Source organism: Saimiri boliviensis, chromosome 19 (assembly GCF_048565385.1).
Source record: "Saimiri boliviensis isolate mSaiBol1 chromosome 19, mSaiBol1.pri, whole genome shotgun sequence".
In the NCBI taxonomy this organism is placed as follows: Eukaryota; Metazoa; Chordata; class Mammalia; order Primates; family Cebidae; genus Saimiri; species Saimiri boliviensis.
The window spans coordinates 30,192,817-30,216,587 of record NC_133467.1 but is presented as its reverse complement, the minus strand read 5'-3'; the positions used below and the strand labels follow the sequence as shown (position 1 = coordinate 30,216,587).

General features: G+C 36.9%; 1 protein-coding gene across 4 annotated transcripts in view; it reads left to right on the top strand.

Annotated features, from left to right (window-relative positions):
• The window catches only part of ATF6 (activating transcription factor 6), a 163,439-nt gene that overhangs the window by 40,807 nt on the left and 98,861 nt on the right, over window positions 1-23,771 (top strand). For all 4 annotated transcript variants that reach the window (XM_010331242.3, XM_003943380.4, XM_074390220.1 and 1 more), the window contains 4 exons: window positions 242-333; window positions 16,330-16,461; window positions 21,419-21,532; window positions 22,886-22,985. In XM_010331242.3, coding sequence (XP_010329544.1) covers window positions 242-333; window positions 16,330-16,461; window positions 21,419-21,532; window positions 22,886-22,985 — 438 coding nt within the window. The remainder of the gene's footprint in view (window positions 1-241; window positions 334-16,329; window positions 16,462-21,418; window positions 21,533-22,885; window positions 22,986-23,771) is intronic.

Genomic DNA, 23,771 nt, shown 5'->3' with positions numbered 1-23,771 from the left:
GCTGCTCTGTTTTTTCTCTGCTGGTTCTCTCCTTTTCTCTCTGTGCTAGAAAAGTGAACTTGGAAGTCTCTGCTCTAGTCTTTTGAAAAGTATTATTTCCTCACCTTTGATTTTTTTTTTTTTTAATAAGACAAGCAATGTATTTACATAATTGGTAAGGAGGGATATTCTAATTTTAGGTGTTGTTTTTTCTGAAATTGATGTGTAGTTTAATTGTATTTAATGTGGTCATTTCCTTTAGAACCAGAGGCTTAAAGTCCCTAGTCCAAAGCGAAGAGCTGTCTGTGTGATGATAGTATTGGCATTTATAATATTGAACTATGGACCTATGAGGTAAGTGAATACATATTTGTTTTGGGTACTAATGCTAAACATTTAAATTCTCATTGTTCTTCAGCTCTCTTCATAAGCTAGAAAAAAATGGTTTGTTTTTCAAGATGTGTAAAGAGTAATAAGATAGGAGCCATGCCTTCAAAGATCTCATGATCCAGCTGGGAGGAGAGATAAGTCGAAGGATGACTATGGTGTAATATGAACATAATAATAATAGTTTGAGTGAGTCCTAACATAATATAAGTTAGAGTAGAAATTCCTTGAGGTGAAGGTTCATGTCTTACTGGTAGATACTCGACACATTTTTTTGTTGAGTGACTGAGTTATAAGGGAAGTACCTACCAAAGAAGCTGAAAATTGAACTTCGACATCAGTTTGCCATGTGGAAAATATGAGAAAGTATGTTCCCTGCAAGGCAAAGGGAATAGCATGTTTAAAGGCACAGTTATGAAATGGCATGACATGTTCATGAAAAAGTGAAAAGTTCATTATATCTTGTGTATGTGGGGAATGTACATGAGGCTAAATATGTGGCTAGAGGTATAGGTGCTGCTGGGTACAATGAGGCATCCCTAGATTTTAGGTGGAGGGTAATATAATCAGCTTCGGATAGGACTTTGAGGGTTGTATGGTGTATAGACCCTTGAAGGGAGTGAGGATAAACTATTGGCAGAGAAGGCATTAGAAGACTATTGAGGTATTTCAGGTAATAAATGAGAGTCTGAACTTACACTATGGTTATAGAAAGGATGGGCAAACTTAGGGTATCTCTGATACAGATTTTGTGGGATTTAATAACTAGTACATGAGGAAGAAAAGAGGGAAGTTAAGGATAATTCCAACATTTCTATTTTGAGGGACTGAATGGTGGTGCTGTCATCTGAGGAAGCAGACAGATGGATAGATAGTTTTATGATGTTTATTTTTAGTTTAGGAAGTTTGTGGCACTGACTAGATATTGAGAATTAACATTATAGGTAGGTAGATAGTCTTCTGATGGACAGATAATGTTAGTGGAGTAGATGAGATTATCCAAGGAGGAGAAGTAGAGGAGGGACACCAGTATGAGCAGTAGGTGACCTCGGGGAAAGAAATCCGTAGCAAACGGGCTTGGGCAGAACTGAAAGAAAGTAGCTTTTTGAAGTGAAGTTAAAAAGAGTTTCAGGTGGGTCTTGGGCAGTGGTATCACATGCTGCTAAGAGCCTGGGAGATGCAGAAAGCTGAATTTGGCAGTTGTCAGTCAGTTGTAATCTTGGAAAGCAGATTTAGCAGGGGTAGGGGTGAAGTCTAAAAGTTGGTTGAGAATTGAAAGGAGTTATAAGTTGAATAATCTCTCTTTTTTTTTAACAAAATGTTTCGTTATGAAGATTTTCAAGCATACAGGAAATTTGAGAGAATAATATAATGAACCCCCTACTGTCATGAAATTTATAAGCTAATATAGGTGACATATACTAATCAAAATGATTATACAAATAAATGCAAAACTGTAACAACGTTAGGTGCCATGAAAGAAAGGTACATAATATCATGAGGCCATATAATAGGTTCACTTGACCTAGTTAGGGAAATAAGGCAAGGTTTCTCTGAGAAAGAGGTGATTGTGTTAAGATCTGAAAGAAGATTAGAAATTATTTAGGTAAGATACAGGAAGAACATTTCATATGGAATATAAACGTCTATACCAACATTTGTGTTGTGTCTTTGTGTTTATATGTATTTTGTTTAAAAATTTTAGTTTTACATGAAAGAATTATATACAAATTGTGTTTTCTTTAAAATATATGAATACATTATTCTCTTTTAATACTACATAGTTTTTTTGTAGTAGAAATGTACCATAATTTAGCAATTCTCAAACTTTAGGTCTTGGGAATCCATTTGTACTCTTAGAAGTTACCAAGGATCCCAAATAATTTTTGATTTTTGTAGTTTATATATACTGATATTTATTATGTGAGAAATTAAAAATTTAAAGGTAAAATAAAAAATTTTTAAATTAATTTAATTAAAAATAATAAACCATAAATCATTACTTTACATGTTAATGAAGAATAATTATATCTCCCAAACCTCCAAAAATTTAGTGAGATAGAGAAGAATGGTACTACTTTATAGTTTTGTAAAAATCTTTTATTTTGAGGGGGAACTCTGTTTTAGTGTTTCTCTATATACACATTTATTTACGACTAAAAATTGAAATAGCACATTGAAATTTCCTTTTATTGCAATACAAATTTTTGAAAACCAGCAAACCAAATTAATTATTACTGTGCTCTAGCCAAACTACCCAGTGTTTTCTTTACATTCCTTCCTCACAAGTTGCTTTCCTTCAAATTCTTGATGTTGGGTTTTATCTCACTGACTTCAGGCTTCTAAAACATATGGGGATACTTGAGACCTGTTGCTTCTTTGGGTCAGATCAATAGTTTTGTAAAAATCTTTGATGTCTGACTTAATAGAATCTGGCAGGAATTTCAGATCTGTTTCTTCATGTAATCTGTTGTGGTATATTTGGGTTGAAATAAATGAAGAAAATTTAGATTCACATAGGTATGTAGTTGGAAAAGGGAGGACTTTGCTGACCCTTTGAAAGACTTTTAGGATCCCGAGATTTTCTTGGACTGCTTAAAACCCCAGTGCATACTTACACAACTGCTGCCATAATTTATTTAACCATCTGTTGATAGGCAGGGTATTTCCAGTTACTTACTGATAATGTGTGCATTAAATGTATTTTCATATATCTGTGTGCCTGTATATGTATGGTAGAATCTAGACTAGAACTAGAGGTTGAGTGTCTGAAATTGTGATAGATTTTGCCAAATTGCCTTCCAAAAAGACTGTATCAGTTTACATTCCCACCAGCAGTAGAGAGGAGTATCCATTTTCTCAGGTTTCCTAACATTGGATATTGTGTTTTTTTAAGTATTGGGCTGTCTCTTGGGCCAAAAATGTTATTGTTAGCCTGCCGCACTGGCCTGTGTGGTGTGCTCTTCCTCAAACACACTAAGCCTGCTATTACTTCATGGTCTTTGCATTTATTCCCACTGCCGGCAATGCCCTTCCCTTAGAGACTCTTTCTGTCAGGTCTTAAGCTCAAATGCCATGTACCCCTGAACTTACAAGTTTAAAAAACATTAATTTTTTAGGGTCAAAATTTCAAAAAAAAAAAAAAAAAGCTCAAATGCTACCCCACTGAGGCTTTCCTGGACTACCTTTTCTAAATGTCCATCCCAGCTCCTGCCATTGCATTCCCTATCCTCTTTCTTTCTTCACTTTTCTGCATAGCACCTCTCACTTTCAAGTATGCTATGTAACTTATTTATTTTATTTTCTTTCTTTCCCTGCAGAGATTTTTCTCTCTTTTGTTTTCTAGTGCTTAGAACAATGCCTGGCACATAGTAGTTACTCAATACATATTTGTAGTATGAATGAATGTGTGTCTCCCCCTGACATTAATAGGAAATGTTTTTTATGTCTTTAGCTAGTTGTATTTCCCTTTAAAAAAAATTACTTGCCACTTTGGGAGGCCGAGGCGGGCAGATCATGAGGTCAAGAGATCAAGACCATCCTGGCCAACATGTGAAACCCCATCTCTACTAAAAAATACAAAAATTAGCTGGGTGTGGTGGCGTGCAGCTGTAGTCCCAGCTACTCTGGAGGCTGAGGCAGGAGAATTGCTTGAACCCAGGAGGCGGAGATTGCAGTGAGCCAAGATTGCACCACTGCACTCCAGCCTGGTGCCTGGCAACAGAGCAAGACTCTGTCTCAAAAAAAAAAAAAAAAAAAATTACTTGTAGCCTTGACTAAAGAAAATCCTTCCTTTTTGTATGAGTTGCTATAAATCTACTTGTGTGTATGAAATGTATAGCTAGTATTTATTGACAACTAACCTACTTGCCTTCCCTCTTCAACTGATTTTTCGAATTCTATGTATGATTTTAAGAACCTCTCAGTCCTGCCATCCTTGGTTTTGCTTTATTCAGCCTCTTTTCATCGATTATGCAGTTTGTTGCAGACATTTTCTTCCAGCTGTTAAAGTTTTGCTTTGTGTTACTATTAAGTTTGTGTTATGTATATTTTATCTCAGCAATAAGGTCACAGATCATCTTGTCTAATTCTTTAATTTTCTTCTGTAGAGATAATACAGTGTTCATTCCAGAGCAGGTATACATTTATATATGTTCACGAACTATTTCTTAAAAAACTGTGTGTTCTTTTAGTTCCTCATTTCTTATCTGTGGCTACATGAGGTACTTATTTATTTAGTCATACAGCAAATATTTATAGAGCACTTAATGTTTGCCAGGTACTAAGCAAGGAATCAAGGAGGTGACTATGAATAAAATTACAGTCTAGTAAGAGAATCAGATATATAAACAATTGTGTGAGAATTATATGGATATCATATAAACATGGGCATTAAAAATAGGAAAAACTGTTTTCTGTACACACTTCTGACACCAAATAGATGAATTTTCTACACCGAGCAATTCTCCAATTCTCTGGATACCAACTGGATGTCCTACAACTTAACTCAATTCTTTTTAAAATTTTAATTTTAAAATATTTTTTATTGAGACAGGGTCTTGCTGTGTTGCCCAGGCTGGAGTGCAGTGGCACAATCATAGCTCACTACAGCCTCCATCTCCCAGGCACAAGCAATCCCTTAAACCTCAGCCTCCTAAGTAGCTGGGATTTGCTGGTCTTGAACTCCTAAACTGAAATGATTCTCCTTCCTTGGCCTTCGGAAGTGGTGGGATTACAGGTTGAGCCACTATGTCTGGCCAATTTAACACAATCCTGACGCGAACTACCTGGAGTTAGCATAGGTTGCCACAGGTTAAGGGCTAAGTTCCCAAAGACTGTCTCCCACTTGAGTTGCCAGTTGCAAGTCCCAGGTTGTGACCTGTAACTTCTAAGTGGCTATAAATTGAGGGTTCTTACAATCCCCTCTTGAGGTTTGATAATTTTCTAGAATGGCTCACAGAAGTCAGAAAAACACTGTTTACTAACACTTCATTAACTTTACATCCTTTATTGTAAAGGATATGTGGGGCAAGCCAAATGGGAGAGACTCATTGGGTAAGGTATGGGGAGGAGTGTGGAGCTTTCATGCCCTCTCCAGTTGTACTAGCTTCTTGTGTTTGCTAACCTGGAAGCTCTCCAAATCCCATTGTTTATGGGTTTTTATGGAGCTTCACTATTGTAGGCATGATTGATTAAACCATTAGCCATTGGTGATTGCATGCAATCTCCAGCTCCCTCTCTCCTACCTGGAGGTTGAGGGATGGGGCTGAAAATCCTGACCCACAAGTTATGTGGTTGATTTCTCTGGCAGTCAGCTTTCATCATCCAAGAGTCACCTCATTAGCATAAACTCAGCTCCAGGTAGAAGGGGCTAATTACGGATAACAAAAGATGCTTTTCTTACCCCCCATCACTCAGGAAATTCCAAGGGTTTTAGGAGCCCTGTGCCAGGAAGCAGAATAAAAACCAAATATATTATTTCTTATTATATCACAAATTCACAGGCATATTCTTGAGGGAACATAGAAGTAACCAGCAGTGCTGCTAGTGGCAATCATGGGAGGCTTTATGCAGTAATACTTGATTAAGGAATAAAGGGTATTAGATTATGTTGCAGGAAGTGACGGTAGGGTTGCAGGGGACATGTCATTGTAGAAGCCCTCATGAATCAGTAAAATTTTAGGAAAGAAAAGACTGGAAAAACAACAACAAAAATGTAGTGCCCCTGCCCACCAGGCAAAAAAATTTTAAATGAATTAATGATCTTCACAGCTGCTGAAGTAAAGGGGGCAGGTGGGGATGGATCTCATTTCCATGGTAGGCTGATTATGAAAGGAAGAGATGACGGTCCCTTTTTTTTTTTAATCAAGAAGTGGTTTGTGTTCAAGAAGATAGGCAGTAGTAAAAAGGGAATAAAATTCGGAAAAAGTTTAAAAATTTGAAAATCTTGAGGATCTACCAGTTAAGATCTGTATCTTTCTCTGTGTGAGGCTTTAGGAACAGAAAGCCAAGTAGTGAGAATATTAGGAACTATTCAAGTTAGACATGTTAAAAGACTTAAATTGAAGAAAAGCAACAAGGAGAAGAGCTGGAAGGAATGAGGAAGTATAGAAGTGTCTTAACAAGTCAGAATATCTCCAGACACCAACAAGGAAATAGGGAAGAAACTGGCTGTGAAATTCGTAAAAACCAAGAACTATTTCTTGTAGACAAAATTTGGCATGAACAGTGAAATAGTAAAGCCCAGAGAACCACAGTGATTTGGAAGACTGAAACTTGTCCCTGAACCAAATGTTGCAAATTGAGATGTTTCATTACTTGTGTTATTCAGAACCATTTCTTGATTGGCCTCATTGTTTTTAGTCTTTTTACTGCAAGACTGCGATTTTCTCGATTTTCTCCGGTCTGGGAATCTGCCAGAGGAGCGGGAACTTCCCAGTTGAATCTTATTAGTAACCACCTAGAAGATATTTATTGAACAGGTGTCACATCTATAATTTTGTGTATTTAGAAACCTTAAGCATGCATTATTATGTTTTAATTGGAAACAATATAGGCTTAAAAAAAAAACAGATTGTGAGCTCTATCTGAACTTATTCTTAAGTACCACAAAATTAAATTTCTCAGACAAATAGACATTTGAATCAGAGATTCGGAAAGCATTTTAAATTTAGAAACCTAAACTCTTTTAGAACAGATCACATTACCAAATAAAGTGATTAATGTGGTTTCAGATGTATAATTAAATGTTTGTGTCTTGTTGGTATGGGCCCAAATGAAAAAAATGTAAAACACACAAGTTTGCCAAATACTGGTACGCCTTAAACATTTCCTGAAGGCATTTGGTGATGAAGTGTAAATATATCTTATATCTAAAGAAAGAGAGTTTTGTCAAAGGTAATGTGCAGCCAATCTGACTAGTTTGAAGAGGTTTGGGTTACTGAATAATCATCACACAGAATAAGAAAATAAACTAAATGGAATTAGGAGGGTTAATTTTTCTTACCTTATTGATGTTTCGTGGATGGTAAAGAAGGCATCTAGTTATTTTTGGCATAGGATTCAAGGAGCTGTCCTACTTTGGGTGGTCTGTAAAAATAATAACTCTAGGCATCAGGGAATGGCTAAACAGGACAAATGTGAATTGGTTAAAAAAAGAAAACCTCTTCTTATTACTCATTGGAGTTAATTCTTTTTTTTTGAGACGGAGTTTGGCTCTTGTTGCCCAGGCTGGAGTGCAGTGGCGCCATCTCAGCTCACTGCAACCTCCGCCTCCTGGGTTCAGGCAATTCTCCTGCCTCAGCCTCCTGAGTAGCTGGGACTATAGGCACGCACCACCATACCCAGCTAATTTTTTGTATTTTTAGTAGAGATGGGGTTTCACCATGTTGACCAGGATGGTGCCGATCTCTTGACCTCGTGATCCACCCGCCTCAGCCTCCCAAAGTGCTGAGATTACAGGCTTGAGCCACCGCACCTGGCCCCATTGGGGTTAATTCTATAATTATTTGTCATATTTTATTGTTGAAGAACCTGAGATTTAAGCTAGGTTTTAAAAAAATTAAGAAACCTTAACCTTTTGTTTTTGGCAATATTGTGGACTAAAGGTACAGAGAAACTCATAGCAGTTTAACACACTAGAAAATGATGGATTGAAAAATAAATCAAAACTTCTATTTCCTGGCACAACTGGAGACAAAGTAAGGGCTTCTCAGAAGCCAGAAATAATAAAAGATAACATGAATCTATAATAGTAAGCTAGCCTTGAAAGTGGTGCTTATTCTGGATATAGTTCCTGAACCTTGTGGCCTAGTGTCTGGGGATGGGAAAGAAAGCTCTGGACCCAAGTAAGATGGGAAGTCACAACTGAGGGCCCCTTTTCCTCTACCCAAATAAAGCCAGAACTTATGAAGAATGACATTCTTCGTTGGCAAAAGAAGGGAACAAAAGTTGCCGTACCACACAGGGAGACTTTTATTAAGTACCAGTCTTGGTTTTGGCTTTAGTTAGAGTGGAAACAAATAAAAGTCTTTCCTGATAATCTTTAAGCCCCTGACTCATGCAGGTTTGAAGACACTTTAAAAGAAATGTCTTCAAAGACTTCACAGAAGAAACACTTTAAAAAAGAAAGTGTCCATCCTTGAAAAATTCCCACAGATAGAGAGCTAGTTGAACATGAGCACATGTCTGCTTCTTCCCCTCAAAAGTCATTAAACATACCAGGAAACCATGCCACCATGAATAAGGTTTAGAAAATACATACTACAGAATCATGCTCTGAAAGACTGTAGATCTTTCAGTTTTCAGAGAATATAAAATATATTAAAAGAGGGAGTTAAATAAAGTCTGGTAAAGGAACAAAAGACTACCAGAATTGAACATAACATTTTGGAAACAATTCTGGAAATAATTTAAAATTACAAAAACAGTGACCAAGTTAAGACAATGAAATAGGTGTTCTTGAAGAAAGAAATAGTGAATGGAAAGATGGATTTGAAGAAATTATATAGAACATAACACAGGGAGACAAAGAGGCAGAAAATGTGAGAGATATTGGACAAGAGGTTATGTCGCTGTATCTAAGTAATAAAGTAACATTCCCAGTCGTGAGACATGATGGCATCTGCAGCTCGTGATGGGATGCACCGAGAAGGGCACACTGCCACTTCTGTGATATTCTTATCCCCAAAAATGCATAACCTCAATTGTCTTTAATTTTATTGTTTATTTTTATTTTTAGAGACAGGATCTTGGTCTGTTTCCCAGGCTGGAGTGCAGCAGCATGATCACAGCTCACTGCAGTCTTGAACTCCTAGGCTCAAACCTCCTGAGTAGCTGGTACTCTAGGTACATGCCACCACCCCTGGGTCATTTAAAAAAATTTTTTTGTAAAGATAGTGTCTTGCTATGTTGCCCAGACTGGTCTCGAATTCCTGGGCTCAAGTAATCCTCCTGCTTTGGCCTCCCTAAGTGTTGGGATTATAGATGTGAGCCAGCATGCCCAGCCTCACTCTGGAATCTTAAAAATATTGCTAACTGAGTCCTATCCAGGACTTAGGGAGTCTGATAGGATAGGTTGAAGGCATTTGTTTATAAACAAAATATTTTTCCCAGGTGATTCTGAAGTATGTGTAGGGTTGAAAACTGTTGTGTATGGTTTAGTATTTTTTTTTCCTATACATTAGCCACTATGGAGATTGTAAAAGCACTTATTCATTAGATTGTAAGATAATGTACGTAAGGGAAGTTTTTATTAAAGATATCTGTAGACAGATACCTCTATATAGATAGGTTTGTCTTATATACTTGAGGAAATTTGTGGACCTCTGTTTTGGACAGAGTAGGGGCCACAGCATAATCCTGTGAGGGGAACTTCTTTCTGGCACATAGGATTGCAGATGATAAATTCCTTTATTATGTTTTCCCCTTTCTATTTTAAAGGTCACTATAGTCATCCTCCTTTACTGCAATATATAAATGAACATCCTAAGGAGGTTTTACATATGTTTTAGTTAGGTCTTAAAAAGTTAACAAATGTTTGGAATTGACAGGGCTTTTACCTGTTTTTATTCTGGTTTAGTGCCCTCACTAGGTCTGGAATCTTTATGGTTTGAGACATCAGACTTGGTTGAGGAAGGGTGAATCATGCTACTAGTGGGCCAGCTACTCTGTGGTTTTCTTATGAGACTGTGCTTTAAGGAAAAGGTAACCACAGAGCATATGGCATTGAGTTTGAGTCATTTGGAACTGGTTAGAAGTAAAATGCTTCTATTCCAGCATTCTCTAAGTGTGTCAGCTTTTCATTATTTTATAGGAAGAATTCTAGCTTCTTATCCTGAGATGAGCTTGTTCCCAAATCTGGTTTCAATTTTTTTTGTGTTGTTCAATTGTTGAGAACATTTCGCCATATGATATCACTATTGGCTGTAGGTTAAAAGTTACTGTGTAACTTAAATGTCAGAATTCAAACCACGAAGTATATATGGTTTTATTGAGCCAGTTTTAAATGAAATCTAATCTGAGTTTTTGGCTAAAACTACTTTCCACATTTATCAAAGTGACACATGAACTGAAGAAATACAATGTATCTAAGTACCAGGTGTTATTGAATCTGGAATTGCAGGAAGGTAACAGAGCCAAAGGCTGTCCTTTTCCCAGGTAGTCTGATTTATTCATGTTTGTCAAAAATGTGTCTGCACAAAGTAATTGGTTCTCTTTTCTCTGTAGATTTCATTCTTTGTTGAAAAAGATGTCTCAGAGCCTATCAAGTGCAGAGCTGGGTTTTGAGGGCCTGGAAAATTCTGTTGATGCTTTTCACTAGTTTTGGCTTTCATGTGAGTTGTATATGGGGAAACTTATTAGGAGCATCCCAGTGGTTTTATCATGTATCACTTGGCTACCTTTCCCCCACGCTTCATGGTTGTAGTGAAGGGAAAGGCAGTTGAAACCAGAAACCTACATCTCTTGCTAACTTCAGAGATAAAAGGAGATAAAGTGTTAACTTCTGCTTTCTATGGAGAAGGGGTCAGTGAGAAACTAGGCCAGATGAGAAAACTACTTTCAGAGTTTGAATTGAATACTTTGGTATGTTCTTCAGACCATACATCTTAGTTAACATAAAACAAGGACGGGAGGGTGGTTTGTGTGAAATAGCCTTCTCAGCCACCATTTTCAGTTCTTAATATAGTCAGGTGGAATCACACTGTGTAAGCTCTGCAGAATATAAATAAAAGATATAAACACCTTAATTTTGTAAAGTGAAGGTCTAGCCTAATATTAAGGTAGTATAGATACCTTAGAAACTTTTGAATATACAGAAATACATATGTAATTATTATATATAGCTTAGGCTTCTAGGCAGTTTGCCACTCATGTCTTTTTTGTCTCCGGATTGAGCTGTTTTGTCACTTCAGGAAGCATCTGAAACATACATTTTAAGTGTCATTCTACAAATTGTTCTTAATTGATATATGACTAACGTCAGCATGAACTGTGGGTGTGTGCCATGCCTTTGAACTTTTTGGTGTCTGTATGTTCAGAACATAAATTGGCATCAGTATGCTATGCCCATGGTCAGTTTATCACAATTCATGGCCTCTGAGGAACTAGAAGTAGGGGATGTACAGATGATCTCTATACCTTATATTACTTTCTGTCTCAGCCCTTTTCCATAATTCTTAATAAAGCATTTCTCGATTACTTTTATTTTTCCTTCGCAACCCCCCCCTTTTTTTTTGTAAATTAGAGTGAGAGCTAAATGGAAATAAGGCAGTTGGAAGAAAAGAGGATCAGATTCTTAGTTCTGGAATAAGCTAGGTTGGCTGTTGATAACCATGTGTGCTTGGGTAGTAAAGGTAACTAGTATTCTCTGCTTGTTGCATTAGGCCATTATTTATCAAACACTAATTACTTTTTATGCACCAAATACTAGTCCAAGTATTCTATTTAATATATGGGTTAATTCATTTGTTCCTCCTGGTGCCATGAGGTAGGTATTATTATCCGCACTTTACAGATGAGAAAACCGAAGGCACAGCTGATATGTGGTAGAGCTCAGATTCACAGTCTACCTGTGGAGCCTTGGCTTAATCACAGACGGTGCCGCAGCTACTCAGGAAGAGGAAGGCAGCTGGAGGAGTTAGGACTCTATCTAGTAACTCTGCCCATTTCCCTAAAGCTTAGGATTGGCTGTGATAAGGGAAAGCATCTTATGAATTGACTGAATTGATGTAAGTATAACAGAAAAGAGAGATTGTATTGAAATTGACAGCCATGCTTTTTGACATTTAAAATAATCAGAAGATACCTTTCTGTAGTGAGACATATGCAAAAAGTTGTTCACATACACTTTTTATATTAAACATTGACTCAGTGATGTCTGCAATCTAATAGCCATAATGTATCTGTTATCTAATACTGTGGAACAACCTCCCCAAAACCTAAAGGCTTAAGACAACAGCAGTTATTTTGGTAAAAAATCTGCAAATTGGGCAGGATTCAGGAGAGACAGTTCTTCTTTGCCTCCATGGAGTGTTAACTGGGGTGGCTTAGGTTGGAGGACCCACTTTCAAATTGGCTCATTAACATGGCCAGCAAGTTGGTGACGGCTTTCAGCCGGGACCTGAGCTTGGGATGTACGCCACGGTTCTTGGTTTTTCTTCATCTGGACCTCTCCACAGCTGCTTGGGTTTCCTCACTGTTTAGTGGCTGGGTTCCAAGAATGAGCATCATCTATTAGAATAGTGCTTGCTTTATAATTGCTTATTGAATGAATGAAAGAATCTCAGGTTGTTTTCTTGCTCATGTTGGCCATTTGGCAAATAGCCACTGTAAAGTGCAGGTTTCTTCTCAGAGCACAGTAATCCCTGGCTCTGAGAACTGCTATTTAAAGGGTTCTTTTATCTTGACTTAAAGGTCTATTTTTTCATTTAACCACATTTATGTTTCTAATATATTACTCCCAGTTACTACCAGGCTGCAAAAATCATCTATGAGCCATTCAGTGAACAGAGAAAAGAAAACCTTTTTAAAATTTGGAAACTACCTTGAAAACTACCATTATTTCTACTTTTAGCCTCAGTTGCATTAAAAATTAGCGTAATGTTCTGTTCCTGGATCTGGAAATTCTGTAATAGTAAGTTCACCACCTGCCATTCTTGAGTTGTGGGTTAGTTTCCCTAAAATGTAGATGGTGCATAAAGTTTGTTTATTTTTTGAAAAAGGAATACCTCCTGTGAACCAGGAACTTGGAACACCCCTTAGCTTATGGTCTAGCGAGAAGAGTGACAATAAACATAAGTAAAATGAGAAAGTTATAAATTCTTTGAACAAAGGGATAAAGCATAGTAGGGTAAATGGTTTTACATGTGGAAGGGTAGTCGTTGGGACTATAGTTTTATTTACTTATTTTTAATTTTAATTTCTTTGAGACAGGGTCTTGCTCTGTTCCCCAGGCTGAAGTGCAGCAGTGCAGTCACAGCTCACTGCAGTCTTGACCTGAGTGCAAGTGATCGTCCCACCTCAGCCTCCTGAGGAGCTAGGACCACAGGCACACCCCATCATACCCAGCTAATTATTGTATTATTATTTTTGTAGAGATGAGGTTTCACTATGTTGCCCAGGCTGATCTCAAACCCCTGGGCTGAAGCAATCTGCCCACCTTGGCTTCTCAAAGTGCTGTGTCCCCTGCTGGGACTGTAGTTTTAAATGGTGATCAGTGTAAGGCAGATGTGAGGGTTAGCCATATGGATATCTGGGAAAGAAGAGCATTCCTGGCAGAGGAGCAGCCATTGCACAGATCCTGGCGTGGAAGCGTGTCTTGCATGTTCAAGGAAAAGCAAGGTGCTCAGTGTGGCTTGGCTAAAGTGAGAGTAGTAGGAGATGATGTCAGAGAGGTAAGTAAGATACAGGGAGGGGTCGACTGAAGTAAGACTTTGGTCAATTTTAAAGATTTGGGCTTTTATCATGATAGAAATGGAAAGCCATCAAAAGGTTTTGAGCAGAGGTGACATAACAATCTGATCTATATTTTAAAAGGAACACTTTAGTTACTCTGTTGTCACCAGCCTGAACCTGGTAGGCAGGAAGACAAGCGTCCTGCTCTGTGTCATCTCTGGACTTTGTAAACCATGTTCCCATCTGTTGTCTCACTTGAATCTCAGGAAAACCTTGTGAATTATTTGTTATTTATCATGTTTTACATGTGAGGAATTGGAGGCTTAGAGAAGTTGACCATGTTTCCCAGGCATACTCAAGCGAGGAGTCTCAGAGTAACATCTTGAACCCAGATCTCCTGTCTTTAAATTTTGTGCTCATTCTACTATTTCATATTAAAACCTGAAGAACTCTATGCTCTTTTCATCTTAAAGTAATTTCAGCTTTTTGTGTGTGGTTCTCGGAGCCACAGAGCAGCAGCAGCAGCATGCAATTTCTTTTGAGGATAAGAAACAGTTTGATTCTTACCTGCTGAGATGGCTTAAATTTGAAATTGATCTACTTGTACCATAAGAAAGCAGGTTTGCAAGGAGTAGACTAGACTTGGAGATGTGCCATTTTTTGTTCAGCTACTTGGTATGAAGACTGAGTATCTGAAGTCACATTGTAAGGATTAAGTGGCTTCATAAATAATGTAAAACAGTTGTTGGCTTTTAGAATTTAATAAATGAAAAAGTAAGGTAACAATTCCTATAATACTTTTTCCAGACTTTCGGGGAAATGGAAATCATTTGTGTTTTATTAATCCATGCTTTTCAGGACCAGTGGCCCATAATATGAGCAAGGTTTACTGGGTAATGATTATTTTGTGGCATAAAACTATCGTGACTCTTGTGGACTAGCATGTGTCTGATCATAGAGACATAGAGACTTCTATTTTTAAAATATTTATAGCTTGTTTTAAACATATTGAACAGAGCCTGATTTAAGCTAATTATAAAAAGTTTGGTTAGATTGCTTTATTAATATTATGAACTAGAAACTAAAAATGATGCAAAAACATTCATGTCAAGAATCTAAAAGTTCATATAAACTATAATTTTCTCATACTTTTTTGTACATTTGACCATTACAAGAACTGTCAAATTCCTCTCAACATTTGTGGTGTCACAGTCATACTAAAACAATCTTGAATTCTGGCAGTGAAATGAAGTTCTTACCTGTCTTTCAAATATTGATAAAAATAAGGGAAATACAAATCTGTAGTTATTCAGATGGTTAAAATCAGTTTCTGTGGGTCACTTCATAGAGTTCAAACATTTAACTTTTTTTTTTTAGCTGAATTGGACAGTCAACTTGTCTGTAATTTAGCTTAAGAGAAATTCCATTTTAAGATAAAAAAAAAAACTACAGGGAATGGAAGCCAAAAAATAGTAACAACCAAAAACAAGCAAGTGAAAAACTTTAAAAGATTCTTAGCAGAATTTCTTGTTATATTACCTCTTCAAAATATATTCTAGCCAATGGATAGAGAATAAAATTGAGACTCAGATTATTTCGATCTTAAATTTTGCTTCATCATGACTCCATCAGAGACGGGGTTTCACCATGTTGACCGGGATGGTCTCGATCTCTTGACCTTGTGATCCACCCGCCTCGGCCTCCCAAAGTGTTGGGATTACAGGCGTGAGCCACCGCACCTGGCCTAAAAGTTTTTAAAAATAATATTTTGTTAGCTTTATCTGATAGCCTACCTTCTGGAACTGTGAAAGGCTAATAATGAATTTGACTAATGAGAAAGAGAATAATTCCTACTTCATTTAAAGTATTCCCTCATTGAAAACATCAGTTTGCACCATCCAGGAGGCCTTAATTCAGTTATTACCTAGTTTAAAATTTGTTTTTAGCTGTGTTGTATTTATCTCTACTTCAAATGCACATGTAATTACAGGGTTTTTAAAGCATATAGAACACTGCTGTTGTTTAAACAGTTTATAAATAAGGTACTTTTTTTTTTTTTGAGATGGAGTTTTGCTCTTGTTGCCCAGGCTGGAGTGCAATGGCATGTTCTTGGTTCACTACAACCTCCGCCTCCTGGGTTCAAGCAGTTCTCCTGCCTCAGCCTCCCAAGTAGCTGGGATTACAGGCACATGCCACAACGCCTGGCTAATTTTGTATTTTTAGTAGAGATGGGGTTTCTCCATATTGGTCAGGCTGGTCTCAAACTCCCAACCTCAGGTGACCTGCCCACCTTGGCCTCCCAAAGTGCTGGGATTACAGGTGTGAGCCACTGCACCTGGCCAATAAGTTACTTTTATACTTATAAAAATTGTTTTTGATATGTGCAGGATACCAAGCTAGGGATTTGAACACATCAGTACAGTATTTGAACTTCTGTGCCTAGCATTTTTGTTATATGCATGGATCTACAGAAGAATTGTCGTTTGTTTCAGAGCTGCATGTAGCAGGCATATGCGTGACTTATTTTTATTTTTATTTGAGCTGTTATTTCCTGTTTTTTATTTTCAGCATGCTGGAACAGGATTCCAGGAGAATGAACCCTAGTGTGAGCCCAGTAAATCAAAGGAGGCACCTTCTAGGCTTTTCTGCCCAAGAAGAGCAGGACACATCAGATGGTATCATCCAGAAAAACAGCTACAGGTTAGATGTCATGCATCTATCTTTTGGTCTAAGTGATTTAATGAAGTTGAAACACAGAATTATCCTTAGTATAACATTGCATCTAAATTGTTCATGTATCATTGTGACTAGTAGAACACATAAATTACTGAAGTTATTAATAAATTTTACTTTTAATATTCTAAATATATATTTACTTTGAAACCTTTTGTAGTTTTAATCTTAAAATCTCAATTTGTGTGCTTTAATATACATATTGAAATACCTACAATGTATACATGTTATATATAGTATCCTCAATATTTTATCTATCTTATCTATTATGTGCTTATACACGTAGTGCATCTAATATTTGTTACTGTCTCACCTGTGGATGGATATGATATGGTGGAATAATATTATTGAACCTATCTGCAGTCATTAGGTAAACTCGTTTATACTCATTTATTGTGATCTTTATTGATTCCATCCATTGTTGCAATTTAATAGTGACTTGCTAAATTTCCATATCGCTTGCAAATAGCAAAAGGCTTTAATTGTATAAGTGCAATTTCTGCATTATGTTAACTAGAAGAAGGTATAGTGGCCATTTTTATAGTTGTATACTTTTGATTAACATTTTCCCTGTATTATGTAAAATTTCTATTAGAGCCAAGTGGAGCCAGGTCCTTGACTAACAAGGCAAAGGGAGATCACAGCACGGTAACCATTGCAGAGTACAACACTTGAAAATGATTACAGATTTGTTACTCTTATCTCAAGGATTTATAGGCTGAGGGCAATCATTCTTCCTGGTTTTTACTGTGTTACATCCATACTATTGAAAGGTGATTACCACAATCCTGCAGGCTTGTCTGCACTTAGCCTTCCTGAGAAACTGTTATTTTTGTGGAATGCACTATGCTAAGTCAATGGAGGACCAAAGGATTTTGTGGTAGTAGCTGCAGTGCAACATAGCAGTGATAGTTGGAAAGTGTATAACATTTCCCGCTTTTTTACATGCCAAAATTTATCGTACTTCTTAAATACTGATCTTGATCTCTTAACAATGTCCTTGAATATTGGTAGAGTTTAATAGTATCTTTAATTTTGCTAAATTATTTGTCCAGTTTTGCCCTACATATTCTATGATTTTGAATTCTGTTATTGTCCACGATCCATCAAAAACTAAATTTTAAACTTAATAGTCTTTGGATTTATGAGAGTTGAGATAGCTTCTTGCTAAAGAATAGAACAAGTTATGGGTTGAATTCTTGAAATTACAATTCAGGTAACCTTTACAAGAATATTATTTGTTCTGCACTAACTGCAGCAAATAGAAGCCTTCACTTTTTTATCCACATTAGCATAAGATAACATGGTGGCTCCCAGAAAGCATAGTAATCTGATCATACTAGTTCAACATAGAAGTCTGAATGACTTTCTGGCTGAAATTTATCAGCTTTCAAAGTAGTACATGAAATGCAATCTATTTTCTCTCTCCCTACTCCAAAGTCACCATGGAGTGACTAATCTAGGTTACTGGTCTTGGAAAAAAAGAAAAAAAACAGGAAAGATTATGGATTCTTGATTATATGCAAGTCTCTTGAAATATTACGTATTCAGCAACTTAAGAGATTTAAATATAGTCCATTAATTTGATGTTCTTGCTTTTATCAGTATAAACATTAAATTAAAGATACCAAAAAAGTTTGTGAAACACTTGAAAGCACTTTATATTACTTTGTTCTGGACTGAATTTTAGATATTTTATCTATTTCCAGCCACGATACTTATACTTATTTTTAAATGCAGCTTACTTTATGTTTCTTTTTCTAAGGAGAGTTAGGAGACCTTGCTCAAATGAAAAAGGAGTAGATTCTGATGCCATGGTTTATAATATTGTATTTGCCTGTCATTTAGTAATTAACTACATAAATTTTTTCAGTCATTGAAATGTGTGGCATATAAATAATATGACTATATAATTTTCAATCAAACGCGGGGACACTTTTAAGAAGCAGAGGTAGTGCTAGTAATAATTATATCGGAACATCAGTACCCCTGTCCTGGATCAATGGGAAAGAATAGTCATCTTATCTTACAAGATGTCAGCCAGAACTAGTCTTTACTCCAAGAATTCTCATTTACTCTAGCTCCCTAGCACTGTCCTTTAGTGATTTATTTGCTGATTTTTTTTTCTCTTGGCATAAAGTGTTTGCAAGCAGACTAGAACTCTGATTGTTTCTGGGTTAATGTTGGTCTAATTGTCTCCAGATTGCATGTTGGCTGATTTTCTCTCTGCTTTAACTCCACCCAGTCCTTGTCCTGGTATTTCTCCTATCAGACTTTTTTTTTTCTTTTCCAAAGAATATTTTTGGCTGATAAAACAAAGCCAGACGGCGCAGATTTGCAGAAATCATTACTAGAGTTCAAATCAGAAATATATTTTTAAAAGCAGTTTTAGACTTTTCTCATGGACTACGGTGTTTGTATTTTTCTAAGTATGCTGGCATGGTTTTTAAAATAATGTGTATGTCATAGATTTATAAGAGGCGGTGTTAAGCAACCTCCTCTTACAGGCATTCAGATTTATCAAACACCAAACAGATATTTTTTTCTTCTCACTCAGTGCTTCATTTTAGGCTGATCCTTTTGTGTATGCAGTTATTACCTGTGCACCAACGCGTCTGTTTTATTCCAAACAACTTAAACCTACTTAACTCTTACAGCTGCAAGAGAGGACATTGAGAATATTCCCGGTGCAAGTTGCAGGGAAGAGTGCTCTGTGTATCCTCTGCTATTGTTTCTTTTCTCTCTTGTGTGGCATAAATACGTATCTCTAACTTTTAACTTGAAGTTAGCCTTTGACTCTACCAAAATTATTTTTGTTAAGGGGCCAGCGCTTTCTGTTATTTTGCTTGCCCTTTCCTGAGCATTTGGCTGTGTGGGTCATTTGCTCCTTGAAAGACTTTCCTTTTGTGTTGCTACTTTTTTTAGTTTCCTTTTTTTTTATTGGCTGCCGCTTCACAGTAATCTTTGTGGCCTCCTCCTTTACCCAAATCTCCAGGTTTGGAACTGGAAACTTAAAAATCTTTTTGTGCATGTAGGTGACTCATCCATAATTTCGGGCACAATCCATATCTTTATTTCCTGATGACTCTCAAATTTATGTTTTCAGTCCAGACTTCTGTTCTGAGTCTCCAGACTCACATATATTAAGAGTCTCTTTGGCATCTCCGTTTTAACATTTCAAACTTAACATGTACACTGTGGAACTCAGTTCCTCTCCCTATTTTACTTCCAACCAATTTTCTACAGCTGTGTTTTTTCCTTTCCATTGCTTAAGCCAGAAATCCTGATTTCTCTCTTTCAACAAGTATTGTTGATATTCTTTTCAAAAAATTGTCTTGAATTGGTCCACTTCTCTCTGTCTCTGCTGCCATAAGCCCAGTCCATGCCCTCATCAGTTCTTGCCAGGGTTGCCATAGCTCTTTCCTAATTGGTCTCTTAGCTTCCCCTCTTGTCTCCATTGAGTCCATTTTTGGTACTGTGGCAAGGTATAAATGTAAATTAAAAGATATCACTTCTGTATTTGAAACATTTTTGTGACTTACTACATTTAGTAATTCCTTATTATGATCTGATCTCTTTCTTTCCAAACTCATCCTGTTCCCTACTACCTCCCCACTCTTCAGCTAGTGGTCTTTTTAAAGTTCTTTGAGCCCACCTTTCCCCCACCTGCCTCTCTCTGCCTGGAACACTCTTACCCCAGTTTCTATAGAGTTGGCTTTTTCTCATCATTTAGGCCTTGGTGTAACTACCATCTCCTTCTCAGACCATTTTGTCTGAAGTATATACTACCGTTGTTTTTCCATTCCAACCATTCATTTGTTTCTTTCATAGCACGTACTAGTGTTTGGATTTATTTTATGCATTTATTTTCTTCTGTTTGGTCCATCTTCCCCATTAAGATCTTTGGGAACAGAAACATTGATTCTGTCATTCCCTACTGGATTCTCAACACCGAGTACAATACCTGGCCACACAGTTGGTATTCAGCAAGTATTTGTTGAATGAATAAATGCAAAGTGTGAATCTCACTATGTTCAGTTTTATGTATTTACATGTTTTCTTTTGGGATATTAGCATATATAGTTTTCTAAATCCAGATCATCCTATATAAAGAAATTCGGGAGAGATGCAAGTTTTGTTAGTGAGAGAGATTAGGATTGCTGACTAAAGAGCATAAATAACAGTAATGTCCACAACTCAAATTCTAACTTTCAAGTCTGATTTTGTTTCCTCCATCACACCTTGGATATGAATTCACAGTGTGATGGCTAGGAAAGTATATATTTTTGAAGCAAATGGAGTAACTAGTTAATATTAGTCACCCTGGTGTTTTATTAGTAATTCAAATTCTTCTGTGATTCCATAGTTTATATTCAGCTTTTCAACTCTTTCAGTTTTCTCCTGCCAAGTATTTTATGTCTCACCCTATCCCTGACATAAACACACACACACACACACACACACACACACACACATACACATTCCCCACCCCCTCTCTCCCCCTCCCTCTCTCTCTCTCTCTCTCTCTACCTGTTTTAGGGATACTATTCTGGTCAGATAATACCAGTTGATTTTCCCCTCAGTTACCCATTACTGTATTACCACCTCTGTACCAGCAGTATTGTGTATGTCTTAAGCTCATTGAAGACATAATGAACCATGTGTTATTGTATCTCTTATTGCAAATTAATTGCTCAATAAATGGTGACTGGACAAATGTGAATTACCATGCTGTCTCTGTAGACAATCAGAAAATGATATTTCATGTAAAATAAGTTTCCTTATTTTATACTTTATCTTGCAGTGTGTTCTATTTACTTTTTAAAATTTTCATGAAAAGTTAACACTAATGATGCTTTTCTTATAGCAAATTTCTTAGGAATTTAAGATCTAAGGAAACAAATTTTGTGCATCCATGTTTCAGATACGATCATTCTGTTTCAAATGACAAAGCCCTGATGGTGCTAACTGAAGAACCGTTGCTTTATATTCCTCCCCCTCCTTGTCAGCCCCTCATTAACACAACAGAATCTCTCAGGTGAGTGTTGGAGATTATTGCAGAAACATCTGAGTTGGTTCCCATGTTTGGCTTTGAAACCCAGACAAGTAATTGGTCAGGTTTATTAAATGACTGAGAGAATCTCTGAATTATTTGTTGGATAACTGTAGGCATATTAGTTGTCCAGTTTGTCCACCAACCTGATAGGGATGGTGATGGGTCTGTTTTATGTGATGGTTGCTTACTGAAATCTGTCTTCTTTGAAAACTACAGAAGGAAATTAATACTAAAATTTCAGTGTAAGTGTTAGGCTTAACAGTTGCTAACATTTATAGCAGAAAGTACCTTTTTCTTCAAATTAGGAAGATAATAATTTGTAGATATGTGATTCTGGAGATACCTTACCATTAGTACACACTTCTTTATCAACTTTTCCCTTGAATTTTTTTCCTGTGATTTTGGACCTTATCCTTAAACCTCAAAAACTACCTCAGGTTTTTTTGTGATAGGTAGTGATCAACTACAGTTAAACAGTTTAACATCTTTACAGCTGCTGTAAGAAGTAAGCAAAGTAAAAGAAGTTATATTTGAGCTACGCTTTTATTTCCTGTGTTGAAAAATTAGAATTTTTTTTTTGCCCCAGGCAATTAGATTCATTCTTTTTATTCTCCCAAAAGAGCATGATTTTCAAAAGGCTTTAATGCAGTCTATTTGTTGTTAGGGATCCTATGACTCGTTAAGTTCTCTACAGTGTCTCAAATGTTTGTGTTTACATAGCCCAAGAACAGAAACAGGAAATACTTTTTATTTTGTTTTGTTTTATTTTTAGACAGAGTCTCACTGTGTTGCCCAGGCTGGAGTGCAGTGGCTCGATCATACCTCAGCTGCCCCAAACTCCCAGGCTCAAGCGATCCTCCTGCCTCCGCGTCTTGAGTAGCTGGTACTACAGGCACATGCCACCATGCCCAGCTAATTTTTTTTTTATTTTTTATTTTCTGTAGAAACAGGGTCTCTCACTGTGTTGTGCAGGCTGATCTCAAACTCCCAGGCTCAAGCAGTCTTCCCACCCCAGCCTCCCAAAGTGCTAGGATTACAGGTGTGAGCCACCGTGCTGGCAAGGAAATACTTTTTTTGGTGGAAAAACCTTAGCATCTTGTGTTTGTATTTGGCAGGTATTTAGCTATAGTTTTCATTGAATTTTGAATGCATAGTTGACGAGTTTACCATATAAAAATGCGTATCTTAATAAAAATATCAGTTTTTTCAGATCAAAACTATTGCGTCATCAGGCACTCAGAATGCTCTTTGGAATCTACAAATGATTAGATTCATTTCCACCCACAGGGCGAAACATTGATTTCTATGTTTAATTAATTAAACTATATTTTATAGGTTAAATCATGAACTTCGAGGATGGGTTCATAGACATGAAGTAGAAAGGACCAAGTCAAGAAGAATGACAAATAATCAACAGAAAACCCGCATTCTTCAGGTTTGTTTCTGCTTGTCTTTGAACAATAGCTGGCATATTTGTTGGAAGGCTTCTCCCAGCTGGGTTGCTCTCTTCCCTGGAAGATTTGGTAAGCTTGAGCTTTAGCCACTCCCCACTGTCTCCTGCTGCTTCTGATGCAGTTGTCATTGCCACTGAAGTCTTCCTCCCAGGTTTTATAGCACTAGTTTAGAGTTTGTAGTATTAGTAGTTCCCTGATCAGGCATTGTATGATTTCTTGCTCTCACCTTCAAATTTGCTTTCAAGCCAGGAGTTCCTATGCATGGATATCTACATCAAATGTCTTTGGCACAATGGTATAATAAATAATACTGTTTATCTCCTCTCTTGTTAGAGCTTTTCAAAAAGAGAATGTTGAGACATGGGACAGTTTGGAAATGAAGACACATCCATGGAGGGCATTTCTGGACTTAGATATTTACCACTCTGGCTTAATGACAGATCTTACTTAGAATCTGTTAAGTGAGGCTTCCATCTCAATGTTGTTTGCCACAAAACACCATTAAGTCATTCCATCATTCATCAAATATTTGTTGTTAGCACTTAGACTAGCAATAGGCATATACAAGTTCCCAATAATGAGTCAAGGACTATTCTTGACCCTGAAATAAAGGAGTGAGTATGATAAAGTCCCCACCTTAATGGAGTTTACTCTCTAGTGGGAGAGCTAAACAATAAGCAAGCAAATAAATACACAAACACACTCAAAATTAGAGATGAGTTCTCTACAGAAACACAGAGCAGCATAGGAGGTTAGAATCTGAATTA